At 43.2% G+C, this 27718-nt stretch overlaps 3 protein-coding genes across 3 annotated transcripts in view; 1 reads left to right on the top strand and 2 right to left on the bottom strand.

Moving 5' to 3' along the window:
- The window catches only part of LOC144586492 (uncharacterized), a 1082363-nt gene that overhangs the window by 981017 nt on the left and 73628 nt on the right, over positions 1 to 27718 (top strand). The gene's annotated exons all lie outside the window — the stretch shown is intronic.
- On the bottom strand, positions 188 to 21644 carry LOC110088508 (amine sulfotransferase). Its single transcript, XM_020810842.3, has 6 exons — positions 21389 to 21644; positions 11379 to 11587; positions 7374 to 7500; positions 5368 to 5462; positions 3180 to 3369; positions 188 to 1461 (listed from the first exon to the last, which is right to left on the bottom strand). The coding sequence occupies exons 1-6, from the start codon at positions 21642 to 21644 to the stop codon at positions 1337 to 1339; spliced, it is 1002 nt and encodes a 333-aa protein (XP_020666501.3). The 3' UTR covers positions 188 to 1336.
- Positions 20831 to 27718, bottom strand: part of LOC110088500 (amine sulfotransferase) — a 30178-nt gene continuing 23290 nt past the window's right edge. Inside the window, exon 7 of the mRNA XM_072997525.2 lies at positions 20831 to 27566. Coding sequence (XP_072853626.2) covers positions 27454 to 27566 — 113 coding nt within the window. The 3' untranslated portion in view covers positions 20831 to 27453. The remainder of the gene's footprint in view (positions 27567 to 27718) is intronic.

Genomic DNA, 27718 nt, shown 5'->3' with positions numbered 1-27718 from the left:
ATAAATTATTTCAAATGAGGAAAACAAAATTCTATTCTGTTTTAGTTATTTGGAAGTGTTTTTTAAACAACAACAACAACAACAACATAGAGAGGAATGCTCTATCCCCATCTCCCTCTCTTGTCACTTCATGAAGAATGACAAGTTGGAAGAGACACCTTTTGTGGGGGCTCCCCACATGAGTTTGGAGTACTGGGAAATCATGGTCCCATCTCATCTGAAGAGCACTAACAGTTCCCAGAATTCTCTCTTTTCAGGCTTGTCATCTTCTACATGTAAGTGAACCCTCACCAAGTTCGCCTGGCAACACCAGAAATAAGCTCATTGGCTGAAAGAATGCAAGATGAAAGCCAATCAAGAAGAGACTGGAAGATATTAAAAGGGTGAGAAGAATAAGAAGAGGGAGAGATAGAGAGTTAAATTGTTTCCCAAGGAGGAAGGAGAGACTTAAGAAGAGGGAGTAACATTGTTTCAGATTGTTTGGATGATATAGTGGGCTGTAAAAAAAAAAGAGAGAAATATTTTGTATCAAGGAGAAGAAGGGAAACTGGCATGTACTGTATTTCCCTGAAAATAAGACAGGGTCTTATATTAATTTTTGCTCAAAAAATGCATTGGATATTTTCAGGGGATGTTTTATTTATTTTCATGTACAACAATCTACATTTATTCAAATACAGTCATGTCATCTTCTTCTGGTTGCTGCACAATGGTGGAGGGCAGGGTTTCACTGAACTGGGGCTTATTTTGGGGTAGGGTTTATATTACGAGCATCCTGAAAAATCATACTAGGACGTATGTTCAGTTTAAGTCTTAAATTTGGGGAAACAGGGTATATTAATGTAACCTCAAGCTGAAATCTATGTTGTTTAACTGGTTGCTGTGCTTCAATAAAGATCTCCTTTTTTATGTTTTGAAGTTTAAAATCACTTGGGCTCAAGGCAAGCCTAGTAAAAGTAAGGGATTAATCAAGTAGAGGTGGTCATAGTGACAAAACTGGAGATGGAGCAGTGTGAGAATAGAGCAGTGAGTATTCTGCCCTGTTTTATTTCCTGAATAGGCTTCAACAAATCATATCTTAGCTTCACAGGCACACTCTCAGTAGTCATGAGAAGGACCTCAAGTTGTGGCCAGGCCAGGAGATCCAACAGTTTACAGTGTTGCTTCAAATTGCCCTAGCACAGTTTCTGACTGACTCCAGCAAAACTCAAAAGTTCTGGGCAACAGATACGTGGGAATAGGTTTCTATAAGGCAGGCATTGTGGTATCTCTGCTTCATAGTGGTATGGATTAAAGATGTATTTTGTTCCTTTTCTCTTTCAGTCTGGAAGTGGACTCATAATTTGTCTTTGATATCCCAGCAGAACTTGAAGGGCAGCTTTTCCAGCCTCTCTTTCATAGTGCTGTCAAACAGTTCACTCTGTGCAACAGTCATCGTGTTTTTCCAATCTCCAATAGTACCTGGTATAGAAAGGAGAGAGGAAGGGAGAGAACAGTACTAATTATCTGGGTGGTTTCTCCACACTGCTGTCTTTTGCTGTCGGGAATCAATGCAGTTCTTTACAATACATCCGTGTGCTTGCATGGCCTCCTGTACTTGTTTTGTGTATAAAGAAGTTGGGTGAAAGTGTTAGGGACATGTGCTCAGTGAGGGAAAAAATTAGACAGGAAACACAGAAAATCCTGCCACCATGTGAGCATGATTCATTTGACTCATTCAAAATGTTTTACCTTCTTAATCATAATCCCAACAACAAAGCTCACATTCTTGAGCTAACGGGTGAGCCTATGCACAATCCTAGGATATTTAGGAAAGAAATCAGATGAGCATAACGACAACCACTTTTTAGTTAGATAAACTCACACAGAGTTTGGGAGTAACTCAGTTATTTGCAAAAAAAAAAGCTGTCCATCTGGCAGGCACAGCTCAGGGGCAAGAAGAGTGCTCATGAGTTATATATTTTCATGCTATTTTCAAAGGACTTTCTAAGACATTTTAAAGCCATTTTACAGGACATTTTATGCCATTTACTTAAGTCACACTTTTGAAGAGTGACTGAACAGCATTGGCTATGAGATAGGAAGAAAAGAGAAGAGATGCATCAAATCAGTGGCAAAGCATAAGCCCACATGTTAGAAATAGGGATAGGGCTTACTTTCATGTAAACATGAAAAGAAAAAAAATGAAACAGGGTCCTCCCTCCCCTCTTGTGTTGATTTCCAAAAAGCCAGCCTCTTGAACATAGATGATTCATTTAAATGAAAGGGGTACATGGAATTATGTGTTATGTCATGTTTCCCTCTCTTGCTCTCTCTTCCTTTTGCCTGTTGTCTGCCAAATCACCCAGGAAATTGCCTGAGAAATTTTTCATCCAATAGCAATGTAATCAGGATGTCCAGGAGTGGAGGAGCTGGAATTTTGAACATGTAAAAGGGGCTGGATTGGTTGGAACCCAGTGAGGGAAGCAGTTTGCTTCAATAATTCTTTTTGGAATCAATTTCCTAGATTCAGAATTGCAGAGCTGGAAGATACAAAGATCATCAAGTCCAACTCCTGACAGAGCAGGAAATCTACATCTAAGGTATTTCTGGTAGATGACCATCCAAGTTCTCCTTAAAAATCAGCTGTGAAGGAAATGCCTGGTGCCTTCCATCTTGCATTGTGCTCCCTATGCTTGGCTGTCTGGCTGCTGGATGCAGAAGAGAAGAATACAAGTGATGGGGGAGAATCATCCTCATATTATTGTCATTTTGACTGTATTTTTGCCTTTATTTCCTTGCTTAATTTTTTTCAACCACAGTACTGTGTGCCATTTTCTCTATCAGAGCTCTAGATTCACTCTGGTTTTGACAATGCTAGAATGGAAGAAAATCCATATTTACAGAGCATGATCTTTTCATTTACTTTTTCTAAGTACTTCTGTAACACGCTAGGTCTAAATCTATACTTATAAAATTATGCTATATAATTAAAATCCACAATAGATAATTATCAAAGCTAAAGGGAGCAGAAAGCAGTAAATAACTGCACAACAGAAGCCTGGAAAATAAAAATAAAACATTGGAGATTTTGTTGTTGCTCCTCTCTTCTTTTTCTATGTTTTCCATGATGAGGTTAAAGTGATACCCTGGGGTATTCTATGCATATCAGTACCAAGATGGTTTGACCACTGACTTACCTTTGCGTAGAAAACCCCCTTTCCTTGAATTGAAGAGCTCAGGATAGTGTTCTAGACAGAAATCAACATTTCTTGTAGGATCCATTTTCATTTTATGAAAAGCAGCTTTAGCTATGACATCGTCCACCTCCTTTTCATTTAGCCTTTTTCCTAGGAAGTTGCATATCTTCAACACAGAACTTCTCAGATCCTAAAATTAAATGTCAATTAGTTTTGACACCATGAAAAAACTACAAAATCATACAGTGGATCAAGTGTGTTTGGTGGAAATGTGTTATTTTAAAAGATTCCCTTCCTTCTTGCTTCCTTCCTTTTCCAGGGGGAAGATGTGTCTAAGGCAGATGGTATCCTCTCAGTTAGCATTTATGGATACCTTACACTCGTCTTTGTTTTGGTCTGATTTGAGGTCTTTTCATGGCACCGTATTTCAATAATTGTTTTATCTGTTTTATTTATTTATTTATTTATTTATTTATTTATTTATTTATTTATTTATTTATTTATTTATTTACTTACTTACTTACTTACTTACTTACTTACTTACTTACTTACTTACTTACTTATTGGATTTTTATCCCGCCCCTCTTGATAATGACTACTTTTACAGTATATTGATTTATATTTGAGGGATGTGGTGGTGCTGTGGGTTAAACTGCAGAAGCCTGTGTGCTGTAAGGTTGGAAGACCAGCAGATTTAAGATTGAACCTATGTGACGGAGTGAGCTTCTGTCACTTGTCCCAGCTTCTGCCAACCTAGCAGTTTGAAAGCATGTAAAATTCAAATAGATAAATAGGTACCACCTTGGTGGGAAGGTAACGGTGTTCCATGTCTAGACATGTTGGCCACGTGACCATGGAAACTGTCTTTGGACAAATGCTGGCTCTATGGCTTGGAAACGGGAATGAGCACCACGCCCTAGAGTCGGACATGACTGGACTAAATGTCAAGGGCCACCTTTACCTTTACTTTTATATTGATGCTATGTGATGTTCTCAACTTTTAAGATAGCTGGGATTAATATTGTTGGATATTCTCACATATATGGATACTTTTAACAGGCTGAACAGTATGGCTTAGAAGCGTATCATTATATAAATAAATAAGCCGCCCAGAGACCTCTGGGTAGTGTGGGCAGCATATAAATTGAATAAATAAATAAATAAAATAAATAAATAAATTCTGATATAATCAGTTCCTTTATGCAACTAACTTCAGGCTGTGCTACAGTACCATTTGAACTTACATTTAAGTCCACATATTGTGCTCTGTATGTGATTATGAGGAAATCCATTGTTTAGAACAGGGGTCTCCAAACTATGGTCAAAGGGGCAAATCTGTTCCATCTTGCCTTTTTATCCAGCCTGGACATAGGAAGAGGAGGGAAGGGGGACCCGAGTGATTCCCCACCCTCACTGTCTTTGCAAAGATAGGGATCACTTGTGTCCCCCTTCCCTCCTTCAGCCCTCAAAAATGTGCAAAATATATGATGTGGCCCTCATGCTGAAAAGTCTGGAGACCCCTGGTTTAGAAGTTTATATTGTATTGCTGAAGAAGACTCATCAACTTCAAATACATTCAATTTTGCTTGTGTTTTTAAAATGTTTTTTATTTTTAAATGCTTCTAAATTTATATGTTGTGTTATTATTGTGCATTTGTCAGCATGAAATAACTTATGTTTATGTTGGTTGATTTTTTTGGATTAATTACCTTTCTTATTATATGGAGTACATTGTATGAAGTTTTACTTGTTTCTCCCTTATAAAAATGTTTTCCTTTGCACAATTTTGTTCACGTTATCTGTGAAGTTGAGTCATGGCAACTGCACTTCTTCTAAGTAGCAAAACATTTCGATCTAATAAGAAAGTAGTCCAGTCGCCATGACTCAACTTCCAGATATATTCAGGTTCTTCTACAGATAGAATCGAACTTATATTAAGTCCTTGTATGTGATAATGGAAGAATCGATTATTCAGAAGTTTATATTGCATTGTTTCTGGATGGGAGACCAAGGTTAAAACACATTTGTGCTTTTTCTATTTTTGAATCTTTACATGTAAAATCCTATGACTATTGCTGTTTGACAGTCAGAGTGAGATGATTCAAGTGTGCTTTTGTGTGTGTGTTTTAAATCCAGTGTTTTTCTATTAAGCGTCTTATACAGCCCTTTTTACTTCTTTTGTTCTTACCTTCTTCATCTCTTCAAAAGTAAGGAAGAGAATGTTGAAGTCATCCCTATGAGTAGACCAGCCTTCTACATGGTCCAGCCATGAGCCAGCTAGCACTGACAAGCGGGAAAAAATCATGTGGCAGAAACATTAGAACGAACATAAGTGACAACTGGTGCAGTTATGCCATGTGCTGCGTGTGGCAAAATTACAGTTCATTTCCCCCCAGTTAGACATTTCCAGTGCTACAACTCCCAGGGCTTTCTCTCCCTCCACAGTTTGGAACACTATTTCACAACAACAACAACAACAACAACAACAACAACAACAACAACAACAACAACAACAACAACAACAACAACAACAAAAGCAAGACAATGTGGCTAATGCACAAGTCTCCAGAGAAACATTCTTTTAGGTGCAAAAGCAGATGGGGGCAAATGTTGCTACATATTTTCATCCTGAAATATGACTGTTTTGTTTGCTGTTTCTGTCAGCCAGCAATAGCTTACTCGAGGATATTGTGAATCTTCATTTCTCAAACAGACTGACACCTTCTTACTCTCCTTCTGCTTTTAATTTGTGCTATTTTAACTATAAAGCCACTGGCAAACCCACTTTTGCTAGTATGAAGGCCTGATCACACGAGCCAAATGAACTCCGGATCTATTGATTCTTTTCAGACCTCTGTTGTTTTGAATCACAACCACGTGGTATATACTATATACTGGCATGAATGTTCCCATTTGTTTTAATATTACCGATTCATTTCTTTCTCTTAGGGCCAGCTACACTGTGGAATCAATTTATTTCCTCTGATGTTTCCTGGGGCACTGCTGCCCCTTACTTTTATTTAAAAACAAACAAACAAACTCTGGTGATATAGAGAGGTCCGAGCCTTCTCTCCTCCTCCTCTTTCCCTTTGCAAAGGAGAACTATACATTGAAAGAGCAGAGGGTTTTAAAAAAGGAGAAGCAGTCTCGACTCATGACTCGGAACTCACCCAGCCCTCTCCTTTTTCTGGGGAAAAAGCTTGTTTTTATTAGGGACTCAAACATAGGGCTCGTGACTTGGAACTCAGTATCAAGGACTCGGACTTGGGACTCAGACCCAAAGGCTTGCCAACATCTTTGCCTTGGCTATAAGTTAGACATAAGGACGTGCAAGATCTTATTAGGATCAAAATATTATACAGCAAAGGGACCTTGTAATTCACTTTGCGGGTGAAGACAGCCTCCTGGGCCCATCACCTACATGCAATAATCTGTCTCCATAGAAATAATAGAGTATCTCTCTCAGGGAGAAAGCTGTAGGTCACCTATAGCCACAAAGAATCCCTGCCATGTGGAGTGTCTATGTACGGCCAAGTCAAAAGAGAGGGGGAAAAAATTCACATGGCTTTCAGAAGGCTCAAGCTTCAGTAGACTTTGTTACTGAGCAGGTAATGCTAGAAATTTCACTGAAACTGTCTGCTGTTCTTACATTACAAACACACACACACACACATATATATGCACATATATATAGTACATATATATATATATATATATATATATATATATATATATATATATATATATATATATATATATATATATATACATACATACATACATACATACATACATACATACATACATACATACAGTATATACATATGCATATATGTGTGTGTATGTATATGTGTGTGTATATATGTATATATGTGTGTGTGTGTGTGTGTGTGTGTGGAGAGAGAGAGAGAGAGAGAGAGAGAGAGAGAGAGAGAGAGAGAGTACAGAGGGGGGAACCAAACCTGAAACAACTATTTGAATTCAAACCAGCAAGTTGAAATGGACAAGGTATTTATTCTATGATGACCCAAAATGATTGCATGAAGATGGAAGCATATTTTAAGGTGCTTTTCAGCTTGATTATTAGCAGGTCTCATTGGATGTGTGCTGTAAATAACTCCCACACAGCAATAAATAGTACAATAATGTTTCGCATTATATATTAACATCTCAAAGAGTTCAAATAATTATTACCTTTGCCAGCCAGAAATTTTCCCACAAAAGTGTCAAGCTCTTCTGCTTCTCCCATTTTAAGAAAAACTTTGGAAAAATGATAATAGGAAACCCAGACATCCTTTGGGTTTCTGGCCACATAAATAACCTGAAGGAACAATAACGTTAATGACCATCAGTAGCTCAAATTCTTCTGAACCTAAGGAAAATGTTACTAAGAATGGTTCTTTAAGATCTGGTCTCCCCTGCAACATTAAGTCAGCCAAACCCAAATATGAGATTGTTGATGAACAGTGGGAGGAATTTTGTTGTGCTGGAACTGCTTTCATGGAACTCCTTTTCCAGAGAAACTTACCTGGGCCACAACTACACCAACGTTACTTCATAGCAACTTCAGTCATTTTGCATGATGCAAGACCTGGAGCAGTTTTTTAAAAAATGTGCATTGGTGCCATTTCCAAACTGCACTTGGGCTTCCATCCCAGCTAGCTAGTTGCTGGGAAGCTTCCGAGCTACTGACAGTGCCAGGTTGGGGCTTGACATGTGGCAAAAATGCAGCCACTGAAGCTGCCCCTCTGGCAAGAAAAACATTACTGCCCATTCAGTGCCATTAAGATTTATCGGCCATCTCCACACTGGCTGGCTGGTGACGTTGTTTCTGCTTGGGGGGGGGGTCACAGCCTCATCAGCTCCTTTTGCTCCACATGGCAAGGGAATGAGGCTAGTCCAAGCCCAGCTCTACCAATAATGATGGGAAGCCTCCCAGGACTGGCCAGCTTGCATTGTTTTTTGGGGTTTTTTTTGTTTAATAAGTATCATTTGCAGGCCACCTTTCTCTCCATGGGGGGACTCAAGGCAGTTCGCAATGTTAAAACAAGGGAAAGTTAAAAACACAGTATATCACACATTTAAAAGCAAATAAACTATAATAATAATAATTAAAAGTCCATTAAGTGATTATAAACATTTAAAGCATAAAAATGAACTTACTTAGCTAAAAAACAGCATCCGGGGACTCAGTTATAGTTATTAACAGCCTGCCTGAAGAGGTGGGTCTTCAACTGTTGGTGGAAGGATTAAAGGGAGGCGTCTAACCTAATTTCCCAAAGGAAAGCATTCCACAACCTGGGAACAGCCACCGAGAACGCCCTCTCTCATGCTACTCATGTCCCCATCAAAGATGCCTGCTATGGCAATGGAACCAAAGGGAAAGCTTCTTGGAAAATCTGAAGGACTGGGAAATCTCATATGGGGAGATACAATCCTTCAGATAGCCTGAACTCAAACCATATCGACTTTATAAGTAATAAACGGCACTTTTAGTTGGGCCTGGAAATGGACTGGTAGTGTAGCTGTTGTAGCAAAGGCATTATACACTCTCTATAACTGCCCCCCAGTCAGTAGTCTGGCAACTGCATTTTAAACCAGTGGAAGGTTCCAAACTGTCTTCAAAGGCAGCCTCCTGTCGAGCACATTATAATAATTCAGGTGGGATGTAACTAAGGCAAGTGTCCTTTTAGCCAAATCAGACATTTTGAAGAAAGGGTCCAACTGGCGCAGCAGTTTTACCTGGCAAAACCTGGGCATCCAGGTTCGGGAATAAATCCAGGAGTATCCCCAAGCTGCGGACCTGAGTTTTCATTGGGAGTGAAGCACAACAAGTTGTATCCCTATTCCCTCATCTACCTTCTGAGTGACCAAGAACACCTCTATCTTGTCTAGATTAAGTTTCAGTTTGTTTGCCCTCATCCAGCTCATAACTAACACCAGGCAGCAGTTTAGAACCATGAAAGCTTCCTAAGAATTAGATGGGAAGGAGAGATGGATATCAAGTCATATCAGGAAAACAGGGGGTTCAAAAGGGGAACAAGCCAGAAAAAGGGCCAAGAAGATAGTTCAGATGCAGGTCTGGCTCCTGTATAGGGCAGGAAATGCTAGCTGCCCAGAAAATAGGATGCTGGGAACAACTTCATGGTGCTGACACAGTTTCTTCGAGCACCTCAAAATGGATTAGTAAGAAAATAATGCGTAGACCCCTGGAAATTTGCTACCCAATGAGCTTGAGACATTCCTTATACAGAAATATACTGTCTAGGGTTTTGTAAAGCCCTGAAAACAAGATTATTTATATTATCCATGTTATTCACCAGTGAAGGATCATCTTGTGTGTAGCAACTGGAGAAGAAAGTAAAGAAGCCAATCAGAGAGCAGGAAACTTTAAAGGGGTTAATTAAACAACAAGCCACTGCATCCTGAGAGAAGAAGCTTTCTTCCCTCAACCTTGTCTCTAAATCCTGGTTCCTGATCCCTTTCCTTTTCCAAAGCAGAAGGACATTCCCTCTCCCTCACCCATCCTCCTCCCAAACAACTTTCCTACTGAATACTTCCAGATCCGTTATCTGGAATCTGAGGCTGCTGGATTTATCTGGACCTACAGGACCAAGCTCTTTGCCTCCATAAGTTGGATTACATAGATACAATATTTTAGTTTCTGTTCTATTTATATTTTGATTTGCCAGCTTTGCTACCATAGAGTTGAAAACTATTAGGTCTCCTTCAAGAAGTCAGGGCTAGAGGGAGTTTAGGTGGTGCAAGATAATATACTTAAAACACCTGTTCATCTCATAATTTTGCATGCCACAGAGATTTCATTTAAAGTGTTAATTTAGTTTGTTTGGGGCTGTATCTATTCAAATGGCTTTAGTGAGAGTAGAATCATAATCTGCTTTGCATGGGAAAATTTATGTATGATTTTTGTGAATTATTATTTTCTTCATGGAATGTTAATATTCTGATTTCTACTTAAAATGTTTCAGCCTTTTTGAATTAACAAAATACATTTGTAATTTCTCTATGTTCATTGTCTTAAATAAATCTTCCCATTAATTATACTTGTAAGAAGCCTAGTAACATTTTATACTCTCCTACCCACTGGGTAAAAAGGGCTTCATTTTCACAATTTCTCCCAGAAGTTTCATGTAAATGTTAAAAATGTTAAATAGCATGGGGATCAAAACAGAACGCTGAGGGATGCCACAGGTCAATGGCCAGGGCATCAAACAAGAATACCCCCAGTGCCACCTCCTGATCTCTCCCCTCCAGAAAGAACCAGGGCCACTATAAAACAGTGCCCCCAAGTCTCATCCCACAGAGAGGCACCAGGATACTATGGTCAATAGTACGGAAAGCCACTAGGAGGTCCAGCAGAACCAACAGGGTCATTCTCTCCCTGTCCAGTTCCTAACATAGGTCATCCACCAAAGTTGTTTCCTTCTCATAGCCCTCATGCTAGACTGAAATGGATCTAGATAATCTATTTCATCCAGGAATTCTTGGAGCTCAGAAACCACCACATGCTCCAATACTTTGTCCAGAAATGGAATATTTGAGAGTGGCCAATATTCAAGGAGGATCTTTCAATAATGATTTTATTACTCCCTCATTTAAACGTGCTACGATCCTACCCTGCTAGGAGGCTTTTATCACTCCCTGTACCCACTTGGCTGTTTCCCCTCTGGCTGCTTTTATAAGCCAGGAAGGGCAAGGGTCTAACAAACCCCTCCGTAGTGGGACAAACAGGGGTAAAAGTTACATCCACAGAACCTGTATCAACTACACCATTCAAATCAGACTGAATCCAAGCAACTGTGCCTGCAAGTGTCATGCACATTCCTCACCGCCGGTTGCTGAGGGCTTATCGTCTTGTCCTTAAGGTGGGGCATGGATTCAGCACCTGATCATGCAAAGCGACTCAGCTTCATGACTGTGCAGATGCAATGGCAGCAGAGAAAAATCTCCCCAAGAGCCATCAGGAAACCAAGCAGATTCATCAGTCTCATGACGCAGACTATCCTAATGCTGATCTAGATTTTGCTTCAGAATCATGAGACTCAGATATGAGCCCAGAATACACACAAAAGAACCATATCTTTGATGAAATGTAATAAGCAATTGTCAACAGAAAGTGAGATAGAAGGACAAGAGAAACTCTAAATTCCTTAAATTTGTAAAAACAACAGGTCTTACTTTTCCTCTTCCACTTCTTAATCCTTTTGGTACTAAATTGTATGGCAAATGGCTGAAAAACAGACGAGGTGATGTGATATTTAAATAATTCAATTTCAGCATATTGTATTCCACACTTTGAATGTCGTTTGTTGAAGTAATGGTTTCAGTTCCATTCCGATAGCCGTCATAATAAATCAAGCTCAAAATATTCCTAGTCCACATTGTACCTGTGAAAATAGAGGTAGTTCATTAATTCTTTCTGAGGCATTTGTGTACTTCATAATGAATGCCAGCTCCAGTATGCCAGTAAATAGGTGCCCTTATTTGCACCTACACAGTTGGTTGTTTTCTGTGTGCCACCTGGTGTATGACATTAGGAGCTGAAGGCCTCTCACTAATTTATTATCTTTTTGATTGTTATATCTTTGGAGACTATAACTCAGTGCTACAGCACTGATGTGGAGTCTCTTCCATACAGAATGTGCTGGCAGTTTTTCTAGCAGTTTTGATCATAGAAGGCAAGAATGGCTACCAAAAGCAATGTTAATAGTGCTCTTCTAGGACAAAAGGATGTGATTCTAACCTTGCCTGTTTCTCAGTTTGTTCCTCAGCACAGGTTACACCACCCAAGAAGAAATCTGCTGACCTTCATTGCCTGTCTTTCCACCCGGTCAGGGACCAGATCATGTTAGATGGGAAGCTCCATAGCAGCTGCCTCTACAAAGGTACGGTGCTGCACTGTCATTGGGAACCTGTGCCAGATGGCAAGGAAGTATTTGAAGGGTTCTCTGTGCCTTAAAGTGAAAAGTGAATGGCAAGAAACCCACCAGTATAAGACTAGAGGTTATCTTATGTTGGCTCAAGCTTCTCAGAGGTGAAATAGGAAGTTAAAGTTGATGCCCTAATCCATCTGCTATGCAATCACATATAATATTGTGTAATGTCACAAATTATGTTTGCTTACAATGTACCCTTCATACACTCACGCTTGGCTTGATTTTTTAAATCCTGCTCTGAAATGTGGAAGACAGAATGCCTGTTGGGGATCACCTTGTCTTGGTTCTGTATCTCCACATGAAAGAGAAGACTCTTGCTGCATTGCTAAAGGAAACCCAAGGAGAAGGAGGCACAGGAAGAATCCCCATCTTATCTCTGACTATTCCTCCCAATGGGGAGAAAAAACACATGGGGAACACAGGAAGGCATAGGAATCAAGAGACAATTGATAGGTTCTTCATCGTGGTCTTCTGTGAATGCACACAAAGGGTTAATACCAGCGCCAGCGTTGGGCCTCTCGGAACATTCTCTAGCTGCAAGAGAAAAGTAACAATGTTTAGGACTACCCCTACTGCGCACGCCCAGCCTAACCGTCCCTCAGTTCCATTTTTCCGCCTAGCGGTTTGGAGCCTCTCGTCTTAGCTGCGTCTATTGCGAACTGATTTGATTCCTTGGTTTTGACCTCGCTTAGCTCACGGACTACCCTAGCGCTTCTCCCTTCAACTAGACGACTCGGTTTATTCTATTTTCCTGGCTTTACTCGGACTGATTACGGACTGCTCTGCTTTCTCCCTTGAACTAGTCGTTTCGGTTTCTCTTACTGCCCTATGTCCCCTTCCGGGCCATTCAGCAGGTGTGTGGTGTGCGACCGCAAGATTCCCCACCAGGACGGCCACGATACTTGTCTGTATTGTTTGGGGGAATCGCACAACTCCAAAACTTGCCCACATTGCAAGGCTTTCACTAAAGCCGCTCTTAAGGCTCGCCAGCAGCGCCTTAAACTCCATCTGTGGGAGTCAACGTTGTCTTCCACGGCGCCCTCGGAGGGGGAAATGGCTTCCACTTCTCGAGCAGCTCCTATTCAATCGGTCGTCTCCAAAGTTTCGAAAATGTCAAAAAAATCCGCGTCGTCGAAATCGGCCGCCCCTGCTTCGAATCCCGAGCCCCCGGCTCTTGTTCCACCAAAAGCTAAACCGTCGAAGACATCTAAAGCCAAGGCAGCCGCCCAGCTTAAGATGACATCCATTCGACTTTCTCCCAGCTCGGGCTCGATACCATCACCGATTCTCGAGGAATTGTCGAGACGCTTCGAGGCCTCGTCCGAGGCACCCGCTCCTCCTCCGGTTCGACGCACTGAAGCTCTGCCACCATCGGGAATGTCTTCCCCGACGCCGGGCCAGTTAGTCGGTGTCACTACTGGTCTCACTTCTGCCCCACATAGCCCTTTTCCTGCGGGCCAGGGGTCGCCTCCTGTGTCGATCTCGTCCGTGCACTCGGACTCGAGATCTCCTCGAGACAAGGTGCCCCGTTCACCTGTGCGTTCGAGGTCGAAATCGCCTCGAGGCAAACGTGCCCGCACAGACAAGCATCGCTCCCCGAGTCGGTCCCCTTCCTCCGGCCGCTCGAGGTCGAAGTCTCCCCGACGTAAACGGTCGAAGAAGAGGCACCGAGCTTCCACCCAGTCCGACTCTTCCCATCGTTCGGACTCGAAATCTTCTAAGCGCAAACGCTCTAGGAAGAAGCGCCGCTCCCATTGGCGTCGTAGCAAACATCGACGTCGATCCTCTTCTTCCTGTTCGGCGGACTCCGACCGCCCCAAGCGTCGTAAGCGCCATCGACGTCGACGTGAGCGTTCGAGGTCCCTTTCCTCGTCTTCGACGTCCGCATCTTGAGACCGGTACCATAAGAAGATCCGGTACATATACCTGTCTTCTTCCTCGGTGTCGACCCGTCCTCGACGTCGACGCCGAGCTATTCGAGTCGGAGAAAAGCCTCCTTCGCTACCTGTTGCCCCTCCACCGCAACCGGTCCCTTCCACCTCGGTGCCAACTGCGGTCCCGACTCGACCACCGACAGTGCCGGTCGGCATCGAGAAACCCCCTCCAAAAAAGAAGAGGGATGTCTTCTCCTCCGATCCAGATGAGGTGTCCACGGAGCAGTCTTCTGACTCCGATCAGGAACAACCCCCACCCCTGCCACCCCACGATTTACCTCCGGGTGATGTGGTGCTTTCGGATACGGGTGATCCTCACGCCCCTTCTCCTTCTGAGGATTTTTCTTCCTACTCTCAGATGATGTCCAGACTTGCCAAGACACTGAAACTGGACTTGAATCTTCCTTCGCCTCCGGGTGAGGACTTGTTCTTCGGGGACATCAAAAAAGACAGTACCGCTCCCCCTAGCATAGCCTTTGTGCCTGTAGTTATGGAGGCCATTAAGGAGTTCTGGGCCCAGCCTGCGACTACCCCTAATGTCCCTCGCCGCACAGAACACTTCTACAAAATTCATGGGGCTGACACTCACTTTTTACTCAAGCATCCGATTCCAAACTCACTCATTGTTGAAACAAGCTGTTCAAGGCCATCGGCCAAGGCTCACGTTACCCCAGTTGACAAGGAGGGTAAAAAACTTGAAATCATCGGCAGGAAAATCTACTCCCTTGTCACTCTGTTACTTCGAGTCATAAATTATCAGACTGTTCTAGGGGCTTATCACAAACAGTTATGGCTTAAGCTTTTGCCAGGACTGAAAATGATACCTGAAGACACCCGGCAAGCTTTCCTAAACTCATATGAGGAAGCTCAGACGGTATCCAAGTATGAACGTCTTTCCATCCGGCATGCAGCAGAGATCTCTGCCAGAGTTCTCATGTCTGCCATCTCTATCCGGCGCCACGCTTGGCTCCGTTCTGCAGACATAATGGAGGACGTCAAATCAAAGGTTGAGAGCCTCGCCTTTGACGCTACCGGGCTGTTCAACGAAAAGACCGACTCCCATTTAGAAGACCTTCACAAGGCCAAGAGGACTGCCAAGTCCTACTCTGTTCAAACTCAATCTAGACAGCGACAACCCCAATGGCGGAAATCTTATGGTCAATATCAGCCCTTTCAACAGTACCGTCCTTACAAGCACCTACCTCAGCAGCGATCTGGCCAGTCCTCTTCTTCTGTCCAGGGCTATCAGGGATACCGGCCTCGTCCGTCTCATCGCCACCAACCCTTTAAGCCACCTGCCAGAAAACAAAAACAGTATCTTTTTTTTTTTTTTTTTTAAATTTATATGCCGCCCACTCTACCCAAAGGTCTCTGGGCGGCTCACAACAACCAAAATTCAAATTTCGGCCCCCCATTTTTACCCATTCACCGCCTACCACCCATCTTCAACCGTTTCTTCACAACTGGTCTACCATCACAACCGACACTTGGGCTCTAAAAATTATTCAGCACGGTTACCAGCTGGAGTTTATAAGATCTCCTCCGCTAGGTTTCATAAATCATTCTCCCTTCGACTCCTCGCTAGAGGAAGAAATATCATCTCTCTTGGAAAAAGATGCCATCTCTACAGTACCACCCCGCGACATACAATGCGGGTTTTACTCCCGCTACTTTGCTGTCTCAAAAAGAGGAGGAGGCATAAGGCCCATCCTCGATCTCAGACTCCTAAACACTTACCTGCGACCCAGACGGTTTCGGATGCTCACCTTAGAGTCCATCATGCACCTGCTGAAAAAGAGCAACTGGTTCGTCCTCATAGATCTAAAGGACGCATACTTTCACGTCACTATCCACCCCGACCACCGCAAGTTTCTTCGGTTCATCTTTCAGGGCACAATCTACGAATTCCAGGCCCTGCCATTCGGCCTGTCCACAGCTCCCCGGACCTTCACCAAGGTCATGGCCCCAGTGGCAGCTTACCTTCGTCTCAGGGGCATCCACGTTTACCCTTACCTGGACGATTGGCTCGTAGTCTCCACCTCACGAAGACAATCCCTGAGAGACACACAATTCATCCTGTATCTCCTCTCCAATCTCGGTCTCACTGTCAACAAACAGAAGTCTCAACTCATTCCCTCCAAAACGGTACAATACATAGGGGTCTGCTTGGACGCTGTAAAGGGTCGAGCATTTCTCCCCCCAGAGAGGATTCACAAGATTCAACGAGCCATCAAGAAATTTCACCCTCGTGCTCGGGTGACAGCCCATCACGCCCAACACCTTCTCGGCCTGATGTCTTCTACAACACCGGCGCTCGCTCACGCTCGCCTCAAGCTCCGGTCGCTCCAATCATGGTTCCTCACCCTTTTCGACCCTATGATGGACAGCCAGAGGAAGCGCCTTCGTGTCACCCCGGAGCTAGTCAAACAGCTCCAGTGGTGGATGTACACACCCCACCTCACGGTTGGCCGACCCTTTCGTCCACTCCGTCTCACCGTTCAAGTCACAACGGACGCCAGTCCATCCGGCTGGGGGGCGCACTGCGGCCATCACACCATTCATGCCCTCTGGACCCCGCAGGAGACCATGCTCCACATCAATCACCTGGAGCTACTTGCAGTTATCAAGGCATTCAGGTCCTTCCTTCCCCTGCTACAGGACCGCGGAGTTCAGCTGGTGACGGACAACACTACCACAATGCACTATGTCAACAAGCAGGGAGGAACTCGCTCTCACTCACTCCTGTACCTTTCCATCCTCCTCTGGGAGTGGTGTTACCGTCATCATATCTACCCGGTAGCCATCCATGTAGCCACAGAGGACAACACAGTCGCGGACACTCTGAGCAGGCTTCAACATCAGACACACGAATGGGAACTGAACTCTCGGGTCTTTCACGACCTTTGCTGCCAATGGGGGACCCCAGTGCTGGACGTGTTCGCATCCCCTCTCAATGCGAAATGTCCCCGGTACGCGTCTCGAGCAGGTCTCGGCCTGCATTCGCTCGGCGACGCATTCATGATTCCATGGAACCAGGGTCTCTTGTACATATTTCCACCGATTCCGTTGATACAGAGGTCCCTAATCAAACTCCAACGTTCAATGACTCCGGCCATTTTCATTGCACCCTTTTGGCCTCGCCAGGTGTGGTTCCCCACCCTAGTCAGCATGGCTGTGGACTCCATGACCCTTCCGTTGTGGCCGGACCTACTGACCCAGGAAGCAGGCAAAGTCCTTCACCCCGACCTCGACACACTCCGACGGCGTGGAGGATCGTCCCGAAATCCAAGAGGTCTTGACTAACGCCGTCAAGCCCTCCACGTCTCGCTTGTATACCTACAAGTGGAAAAGTTTTTTGAAATTTACCCAGCAGAGGGATCTTGTCCCCTCCCCTGTCTCTCTTTCCACGCTTCTACAGTATCTCCGTTACCTGTTTGATTTCCACCTGTCTATCTCTACTATCAAGGTGTACCTTGCTGCGGTTGTCTTCTTCCAACCCAGGGCTTCTCCCTCTTCCCGGCTCTTCTCTCACCCTACCGTCCAGATGTTCTTGAGGGGTCTCTCTAACCTCCGACCTCCCGTTCGTCCACCGCTCCCACAGTGGTCCCTTCACTTGGTTCTACATGCTCTTTCCAGGCCTCCATTTGAACCTATGGCTACCTGTGATCTCAAAATGCTTTCTTTAAAAACGCTGTTCCTGGTGGCTATCACGTCTGCTCGCCGAGCTAGTGAGTTGGCAGCTCTCCGTTATGACCAACCCTTCCTTCAATTCTTTAAGGACAAGGTTATGCTTTACCTGGACATCTCTTTTCTCCCGAAGGTGGTCTCCGACTTCCATGTAAATCAGCCACTGATTCTACCGACCTTGTTTCCGTCTCCGACTACTGACGTTGAACGCATGCTTCACATGCTCGATGTTCGACGTTCCCTGGCCTTTTATGTCTCTAGGACCAAGGACTTTAGACAGGCCAACAGACTGTTTCTCTGTTATTTTGGTTCAAAGAAGGGCGGTCCGGCCTCGCCGTCGACGCTCTCTAGGTGGCTCGTATCTACCATCACCCTTGCCTACGAGCTCAACCACAAAGATCCTCCAGAAGGACTTAAGGCACACTCCACCAGGGCTGTGGCCTCATCAACTGCCTTACTCCGTGGCGTCGACCTGCCCGACATCTGCCGGTCCACTACCTGGTCCAATGCCTCTACCTTCATAACCCACTACAGATTGGACATGAGGGCAAGAGAGGAAACCAGATTCGGGAGGGCAGTGTTAGCATCGGCTCTTCAGTGACAGCCCACCATCCGGTTAGTAAGCGTGCTAATCACCCTTTGTGTGCATTCACAGAAGACCACGATGAAGAAAGAAAGGTTACTTACCTGTAACGATGGTTCTTCAAGTGGTCATTCTGTGAATTCACACAATCCCGCCCGGCCTCCCCTCTGTCTATCTGTCACTGGCATCTCTATGACTCGAGTGCCTATGGCGGACAAATGGAACTGAGGGACGGTTAGGCTGGGCGTGCGCAGTAGGGGTAGTCCTAAACATTGTTACTTTTCTCTTGCAGCTAGAGAATGTTCCGAGAGGCCCAACGCTGGCGCTGGTATTAACCCTTTGTGTGAATTCACAGAATGACCACTTGAAGAACCATCGTTACAGGTAAGTAACCTTTCTTTTTCTCTCCAGCCCTGCTGGGTCTGATCCTGGACATTGGTGGGCTGCACTGAGCCTACAGAGGTTTAACCAAAGAATCTCTTAGAAATTCCATATGAACCTACCCGGCAGTTAAGATCTAGCCAGGGGGCCCTTTTGAAAGAGCCATCCCTTAAGGAGATAAGAGGGAGGGCTTGTAGAGAAAGGGCCTTTTCAGCAGCTGCCCCTAGACTATGGAATGCCCTCCCAACTGAGATTTGTCTGACGCTGATGACATTTCGGCGCCAGGTCAAAACCTTCCTGTTCCAAATGGCTTTTAACTGAAATAACATCAAATGTGGGTCTGATGGCAATTTTTAGAATATATATTTTAATTGCATTTTAATTATTGTGCCTTTTTATTTTGCCTTTTTATTGTATTTTAAATGCTGTAAGCTGCCCAGAGACCTTCGGGTAGTGTGGGCGGCATATAAGTTAAATAAATAAATAAATAAATAAATAAATAAATAAATAAATAAATAAATAAATAAATAAATAAATAAATAAATAAATAAATGGTAGATTCTAAGAGATTTGGAAGGAGAAGAATTTTCAAATGTCAAGAAACAACACAATTAAAGTAGCATTGAAGGCAAGGGTGATATTTTTAACTACCTTACATTTGTGTCTTTTTACTATTGACTTTGGATTGTGCACAACGATCACATAGCTTTTCTTTTCCCTTTTCTGTTTTGGTAGAGTATTTTCAACATATTATCAAAGAAAATATAAGTGACAGTAAAGACTCCAAGAAGGCAGTTAATACATCTCACCAAAATACTTTGATTCGACTCCTTCATTCTAGATTACATCCCTGTATGTTTCAAGAATTCACATGCTAGCATTTCACATGCCAGCAGGGTTATTCTCAAAATCGTCCAAGGCAGGCTTCAGCAGTATGTGGACCAAGAAGTATGTGGACCCCAGAAGTACAAGTTGGATTTCGAAGGGGCAGAGGAAATAGAGATCAAATTGCTAACATGTGCTGGATTATGGAGAAAGCCAGAGAGTTCCAGAAAAAACATCTACGTACTTCTGCTTCATTGACTACACAAAAGCCTTTGACTGTGTGGACCACAGCAAACTATGGCAAGTCCTTAAAGAAATGAGAGTGCCTGACCACCTTATCTATTTCCTGAGAAATCTATATATGGGACAGGAAGCAACAGTTAGAACTGGATACGGAACAACTGATTGGTTCAAAATTGGGAAAGGAGTACGACAAGGCTGTATATTGTCTCCCTGCTTATTTAACTTATATGCAGAATACATCATGCAAAAGGCTGGACTGGAGGAATCCCAAACCGGAATTAAGATTGCTGGAAAAAAATATCAACAACCTCCGATATGCAGATTATACTACTCTGATGGCAGAAAGTGAGGAGGAATTAAAGAACCTCTTAATGAGGATGAAAGAGGAGAGTGCAAAAATTGTCTGAAGCTCAACATAAAAGCCCCACTAAGATCATGGCCACTGGTCCCATCACCTCCTGGCAAATAGAAGGGGAGATAAGGAGGCCGTGACAGATTTTACTTTCTTGTACTCAGTGATCACTGCAGATAGTGACAGCAGCCACAAAATTTAAAAACGCCTGCTTCTTGGCAGGAAAGCAATGAGAAACCTAGACAGCATCTTATAAAGCAGAGACATCACCTTGCTGACAAAGGTCCACATAGTCAAAGCTATGGTTTTTCCAGTAGCGATGTATAGAAGTGAGAGCTGGACCAGAAAGGAGGCTGACCATTGAAGAATTTGTGCTTTTGAATTGTGGTGCTGGAGGAGGCTCTTGAGAGTCCCCTGGACAGCAAGGAGAACACACCTATCCATTCTGAAGGAAATCAACTCTGAATGCTCACTGGAAGGACAGATCCTGAAGCTGAGGCTCCAATACTTTGGCCATATCATGAGAAGACTCCCTGGAAAAGCCCCTGATGTTGGGAAAGTGTGAAAGCAACAGGAGAAGGGGACAACAGAGGACAAGATGGTTGGACAGTGTCACCAAAGCTACCAACATGAATTTGACCCAACTCAGGGAGGCAGTGGAAGACAGGAGGGCTTGGCGTGCTCTGGTCCATGGGGTCACAGAGTCAGACAGGGCTTAACAACTAAACAACAAAATGTTTCAAGAATAGGGCCTTTTACAGTGAGCTGAAGAGATTGGCAACTATTACCTGTGAGTAGGTAGAATGAGAAATGTAGTAGTACCTCAGTTTGCGAAATGGATCCGTTCTATGCGACGTTATGTAGTACGGACATTTTGCAAACCGAAATGCCAATTGTGCTACAAAGGGGCAGCTCTATAGGCCCAATGCGCCCTGAGAAAACCCTTTTGTAGTGTGAAAAAAAAAAGAAGAGAAAAAGAAAACAATGTAAACCGGAACTTTATTTCTTATAGATTTCGGTTCGTAAACCGAAAATTATGTAAACTGAGATGTTTGCAAACTGAGATGCTACTGTGTTTAGAAATAGCAGTTCTTGATCATGTTGCCTAATTATTCAGCTCATAAAAACACTGATACATGAAATGACCACCTAAAACCCTGTTGTGCCAGCTGTGGCTGGTTGAAACTGTCTCAGGGTTCTGATAGATGTCTGGCTCTTGTTAGGAAAAAGTCTTCAGATTGTCTTACCTGATTTTGGATATGTGATCAGATATACATCACTATCTCTGATTTCAAAATCTTCCAGTGAATCCAGGTATTCTGGTGTGACCAGATCTTTGACAAAGTAGGATCCTTTGTATTCAAACAGATGTGGATTTGGTGATTGCATTGCCAATACTGCTGACACAACAGTACAGAAAGGGACTCCGGTCTTCCCCTTATTGTGGTAGAATAAGAAACAATAAGTAATGTGATAGTATTGTACTACAGTTCTAGCTTGCATTGTCACACTATGGATGTTAATAAAATTTAAAATTAATAATTAAAAAAGAATAAGAAACAATAAAGTAATGTATACAGGTTTATTCAAACCCTTTGGATAGTCAGTGCTGCTCCAGTGCCTCATTGTCTCCTGTCAGAGCAGAGTGATGTGATAATTCCTTGTGGTATCTTGTATCATTTAAGGGTGCAGGAAGGCTAGCTTGGTCACTGAAGCTTGTCACATTTTTACTTTTCATCCTAGTTTTGTAACGGTAATTTCTACTCACCAACGCTTTTACCTTTTCTTTAGAGCTGAGTGCCTTGTTGAGTTTTGATGTCTATCACTCACTTGTGTGTGTGTGTGTGTGTGTGTGTGTGTGTGTGTGTGTGTGTGTGTGTGTGTGTGTGTGTGTGTGTGTGTGTGTGTGTATGTTCATGCGTGTTTGTTTGTTTCTTTGTTCTACCACAGAACAAGTATCCGGGCAAATCTTGTGGGCTCAGAACTGCACTGTCCCAAAACTAGCCCTTCACATGAGAAACTGGAGCCTAATAAAATGACATTGGCTGAACCCTGGAAAACCCAGCCCACCGTCCTCCCCATCCACCAATGTGTAGGTATAAAAGATAAGCAGTTCTAAATGGAAATGTTACTTTGGCTAAGAAGTCATAGCACAACGCCTTGATTCTGCAAATGAGGTGGAGATATATGAGATTTCTTCTTCAGATTGGTGACATGATGGATGGTAGACATGACAGAAAGGATGGAAACCAGCCTCGTCTATTAACATAGAGATGGTCCATTAAAAAAACATGACAAGTCACATTAACCAACAAGGAAAAAAGGGTGAACATAATCTCAAAAAGGACATATGTTCCAATCTGACACTGAGTTGGTGTGTTCTGTTTTCCCATCAATCTGGGGCAACACACATAATTCAAGAATGTCAACTATGCCCAAAGTTTTCTCATGCTCCCTTTTTTCTCCCTTTATTTTGTTGATGTTTTCTCCAAACTTCAAAACTCCACATACATACCCCTTTCAGGAGAGGCTCTCTCTGTCTCTTTACTTACTCTTCCTGGGCCTGTTTCTGTCATTTCCAAGTTTCCCTTTCTCTCTCATTTCATTTATTTCTGGTGACCAACTCTCTCTTGCTCCCCCCCTCTTCTCTTTCCACTAGTTCATCACTATATTCTCCTCCATCCCAGACCGAAATATACAGGGATGTTGGCAAGGTCCCTTTGCTGTATATTTATACAGCAAATATTTTGATCCTAATAAGATCTTGCACATCCTTATGTCTGACTTGTAGCCAAGGCAAAGATGTTGGCAAGCCTTTGGGTCTGAGTCCCAAGTCTGAGTCTGAGTCTTTGATTCCGAGTTCCAAGTTCCAAGCCCCAAGACTGTGCCCCTATTAAAAACAAGCCTTTTTCCCCTGAAAAAGGGGAGGGGTAGGTGGGTTCCGAGTCTCAAGTTAAGTCGATTGAAAAAAAAATAAACACCACCAAGTTGAGCCCGAGTCAAGTCACTGGTGCAACGTAAGCCCAACGTGACAGCAAGTCCTGTGATTCAACTCTCCATTCCTGGAAATATATAACCTACTTCTTTCCTCGAGGCCTTCTGGCTTTGCTATGAGGAAAGTTCAGAAACTTTTGGCTGCGGATTAGCCTGAGCATAAGCCCCTGCATGATGTCTCCTCATGTTTCCTGGTTCAGATTTGGCAGAGTTTTCTACAGAGTTCCATCACACATTTGGGAATGTGAAACCTTGCGGGAGATCTTCCAGGATTTCCCAGTTCTTTCTGTGGTCATTTTTTCTCTCTCCAGAAGAAATATTCATACGTGCAGAATTGTTACAATTCCTGTGCAAAAGGGAGAGTCTTGCCAAGGAATTTTTAAAAGTTCTCTCCACATTCCTACCAAAGACAATTCATTCTCCACATGGACAGAGAAAAAGATAGGCTAGGAAGTGGCTCAGCAATCCTTTCTAGGCATGCTGGAAAGAATTGTAGAAACAATGGCTAAATAGCCATTCCGTTTTTATCCTAATCTATCTAGCTGTACATAAACCCACCCATCTTCTATCAAATGCAGTGACAGTGTAGTAAAGACGGGGATGTGAGCAAAGCTCAATCATCTTTGTTGGTTTAGATTGTCTGAAAGCCCATCAAGATTCCAGCCCTCCAGCCCAACATGAGACTAGGAGTTTTCATTTTTATTAAAGTCCCTATAATTTGTGCAAAATATATTAGCACAAAACTTCAGTGTCCTTTTTTCCTTAAGAAGCAAAGTGCTCACGTGCACATGTATATGTATGCATGCACACAGCAATCACAGAAGGACTGGCTGATGCTTAAGAAAGACCCAAACTATGCATCCAATGTTTCAAATTCTGAAGTTTCATTAAAAAAGCAGCCACCCTAGTTTTATGGAAAATGTCCAATTTTGCATTTTAAAAAAGCAATCCCCCCCCAGTTGTTCCTATTACTGTGAGAAGTGTGGAGAGAACATGCAGATTTTTTTACCAATGAAAACTATGGCACAGTGCCTGAGTAAAGAGCCCAGCAATGATTTATATCTCCTAGTATGAATGATATATGCAGTTCTACGAGTTAAAGTTAAAAAAAATCCAAACCAATCTTTAATAGGGGAATGGGGGGGGGGGAATTATCCCTGCCCTAATGCTGGGCAGGGAAACCCAAACCAGAAACTCCACATTGATAGAAGAAGGCAACCAAAAAGGCACAAAAGAGTGTGCAGATACACAAAAAAATGAGCAAACCTTTGATAATGTTAACTCTTCATCAGACAAGATGCTAGTAGTTGTGGGAAATCTGTAGTGTCTAAGGCAGAGGACCTAAGGTTACTAACTTCCCAGTTCTCAGTGAGTCTGCCTATGAGTTATCCTGGATGAAGCACAACAGCAGGGGAATAACCTGACAAAACTGTTTTGTTTTGCTTTCCTTTACTTTGGCTGAAGCCTCCTTTCCCAATACATCTGGAACGAACATGCAGATGAGAATTCAGGACTAGCCTTACCCACTAGCCCTTTCCCTTTTCTGCATTTGCTTTTCACATCTTACCTGATTAAGAGATATTATTCCCCAAGATGGGAGAAATGTCTAAGGAAACCATCTGTTCTGCAGTACCAATGGTTTTTCTCAGTCTGTCCCAGTGGGTTCATCTGGCTTTGAGGAACTTCAGAGCCAGTCATTTTTGGAGGGGGCGGGGAGCTGCCTCCAGTGTTGGTTAGAAAGGTTTCCCTCCCTCTTGCCTTCTCCAGCATCCATCAATGTCATTAATAGCACTGCTGCAGAACCAGTGCCGCCCCCTCCTCCTCATTGGGCATTGGTCGTAGGTGCAGGAACTGCCACTGTGGCACGGCCTTGTCCAAGTGAAGAATAAATGAAGTAGCCTATCCTGGAACTCTGCATGCATGTGGCAGGGGCAGCTCTCCAGAGCACTGGTGGCCTTGCCAGGGCAGAGTGGGAGGAGTGCATTTGCCCCTTCGTGCCCTGCCACATGAGGCAGCGGCCTTACTCAGGCTAATGGAAGGCACAGCGCTGCTGGCCAGGAACAAAGAGGGATGTCCACACACTCATACTCACCCTTCCAGAAAGAGAGAAAGGATCTGAAGCGGATACTCAGAACTGCATTCAGTGGTTGCGTGGCTTTGTTCAGGCAGTCTTTTCCTCCAGCTCACTGAATTTCTCCTTTTATTCCTTTTAGCTCCATTGACAATACCATGGCATATCCCCAGTTCGAACCACCATGTTCTGGTTCCCTTTTAATTATGGGGTGCCTGTCATACCTTCTCTCGTCAAACCACATTTAAGTAGCCTCTTATGAAGACCTGCTTGAGGCAGGCATACCAGAGTTGACTTCCTTTTTGGTAAACCTCTAGGCTAGAGTTCACCTCTGGCGTTTCACTGTTAAACTTAATCTGCATGGAAGCCTACTTCTTTTTCTCCATCCTGCCAGGTTGTTTTCTGCCGCTAGACTCCCAAGCCCAGCTTCTCTACTTCTGGTGCACTCATTTTTGGAGATCCAGACCAACATTGCAATGGTACTATCTTCTGAGCCTTAGGCTTACACCTTATCTTGCTTTAACCTCTGTTATATCTAAGGCACAGAAAGGTGTTTAACAGGATAGTTAATGATACACATCTGTGGCTTCAAGGTGTATCATAAGTACAAATCATCTGTGTTATACCTGTTGCATAGATCAGATAAGGACTGGTCTTCAGAAACGTTGTCATGTTAGACTGTTTCAACAACCACATATGAAAAAAGTTGTGACTTCTTCAAGGCTCACATATTTGTTCACTCTTTCCTTTTGTGGGTTATGTGCAACTTGTTCTGACATGTGAAGCACAGTATTTGGGCATCTACAGTGTACATGGGAGTGCGAACGGGACTGGCACTGGGACAATTGTGTGCATGGGATCAAATAAAATGACAAATGGTTATTAACACCTGGTAGTGAGCTTCCTACCATGTTGACAATGGCAACATCATGAAGGATAGCGAGAGCTCAAGGTGCTGATAATATTCACATCCATATCCTGGACCGGCAACAAAGAATAGTGCTTGTTATGTAATGATATATGTAAAAACCGAAGACTGGAAAAATGGAAAGAAAATGCACAGGAATATACAGCTCTGGCTGCTCGGTTTAAACTTTGGTGTCCTTTTGTTTAAGAGTACTTGGTTGAAGTAAGGTCAAAGGAAGACTTTGATTTAAAAAAGGGTCAAGTCAACAGCTTGGTCTTGATTAATTTAATTCTGCTTCGAAAAGAGGCTCCTCCATTCCCTGACTCTTGTTCGGATGCTGTTGCTTTAAGGTGTGCCCTGTGAAAGTGAAGGGAAAGGCAGAAGCTTCTGGGTGGGCCCTGGAGTTGCTTGGCCTTGCAAGAAAGCAAAGCCACAACAGGAAGAGAAGCAGGAAGTGTGCGCTGGCAGAACAGCTCACTATTGGGATGACTTTGGTGCTGTTTGGAGCAATCCATCCTGCCCTATTTTAGAACTACCCTGCTCCTTTTCGGCACAGTACTTTGGCTACACTATTTTTAGCATGATTCAGAGCACTCTTAATTAGCCCATTCTGTAGCTCATGCAGACGGCTGTTCTGCACCAAAACAGAGCTGTGGGTGGTGTTATCTGAGGTGACCCCTTTTTTTCTTTATTTGGTTGTAGTATCTATTTTCATCTATTCTAACATTTAACATTTTAAATATATTTTTTTCCTATTGATACAGCATTGTTCTAGATAAATGAGATGCATTGGCATTGTGATGTGTACCATGCTATTTAGGTGTTTTGCTGTGTCATTTAATTTATTAAATAACAATCACAAAAGGAAAGTCAACATGACCAGCTGAATGATGGCTGCAAGAAAAGGTGGGGAATGTGGCAGGAAAGGGAAGGTCATGAATCTTAAAGGGGACAAATTGACCTGTCTGGACCTTTTTCATGGGAGAAAAACTTCAATTGTGAACAGAAAGTTCGCTCAAGTGGGAGATGAAATAGATGACACTGGAGATAAAAACCATTTAGATTTGAACCAGACAGCTCCCAATTCCGCCGTCTGGACATGCATAGTCATTGTTTAGCTTAGCCTTCTTTTGTCGAAGCATATTGCTGCTACCTCATTTTCAGAATTTCCTTGTATAATGTTGATTTACTCTGCTTTACTATAACATCAGTGCACTCCTGTCCAATGATAATTTGGAAAAGCAGTATGCAATGTCACAATCCACACTAGATGGGAAACAGCATGTTTCCGAAAATCAAACTCTATACAAGACTAATTAGACAGATTTGTCAATTCCAACTCATAATGCATCACAGAATTTGAAAGGCAACTTTTCCATTCTCTTCTTAAACACATGGTCAAATCTTTCATTCTGGGCAACAGTCATTGTGTTTTTCCAGTCTCCAACAATACCTGGTAGAGAAAACAGAAAGAGAGAGAGACTCTCATTTATCTCTTCTGCACTTGACAACAGGGTAACGTGTTTGACTCACTGAAATGTTACGACTGTGTTCACTTTATCCTGCTTAGAATATGTAGATCTTATTGTACTTAACAAAGTCATA

Source organism: Pogona vitticeps, chromosome 1, assembly GCF_051106095.1.
Source record: "Pogona vitticeps strain Pit_001003342236 chromosome 1, PviZW2.1, whole genome shotgun sequence".
Classification (NCBI taxonomy): domain Eukaryota; kingdom Metazoa; phylum Chordata; class Lepidosauria; order Squamata; family Agamidae; genus Pogona; species Pogona vitticeps.
The sequence above is the reverse complement of the archived record's forward strand: the minus strand, read 5'-3'. Positions and strand labels throughout refer to the sequence as shown.

Coding starts and splice junctions, on each gene's coding strand:
- LOC110088508 (XM_020810842.3), bottom strand. CDS start 21,644: ATGCAAGCTAGAACTGTAGTACAATACTATCACATTACTTATTGTTTC. Junction 11,588..21,388: donor GATCACATATCCAAAATCAG/GTAAGACAATCT, acceptor CTATTTTCACAG/GTACAATGTGGACTAGGAAT. Junction 5,463..7,373: donor AAAATTTCTGGCTGGCAAAG/GTAATAATTATT, acceptor CCCGCTTGTCAG/TGCTAGCTGGCTCATGGCTG.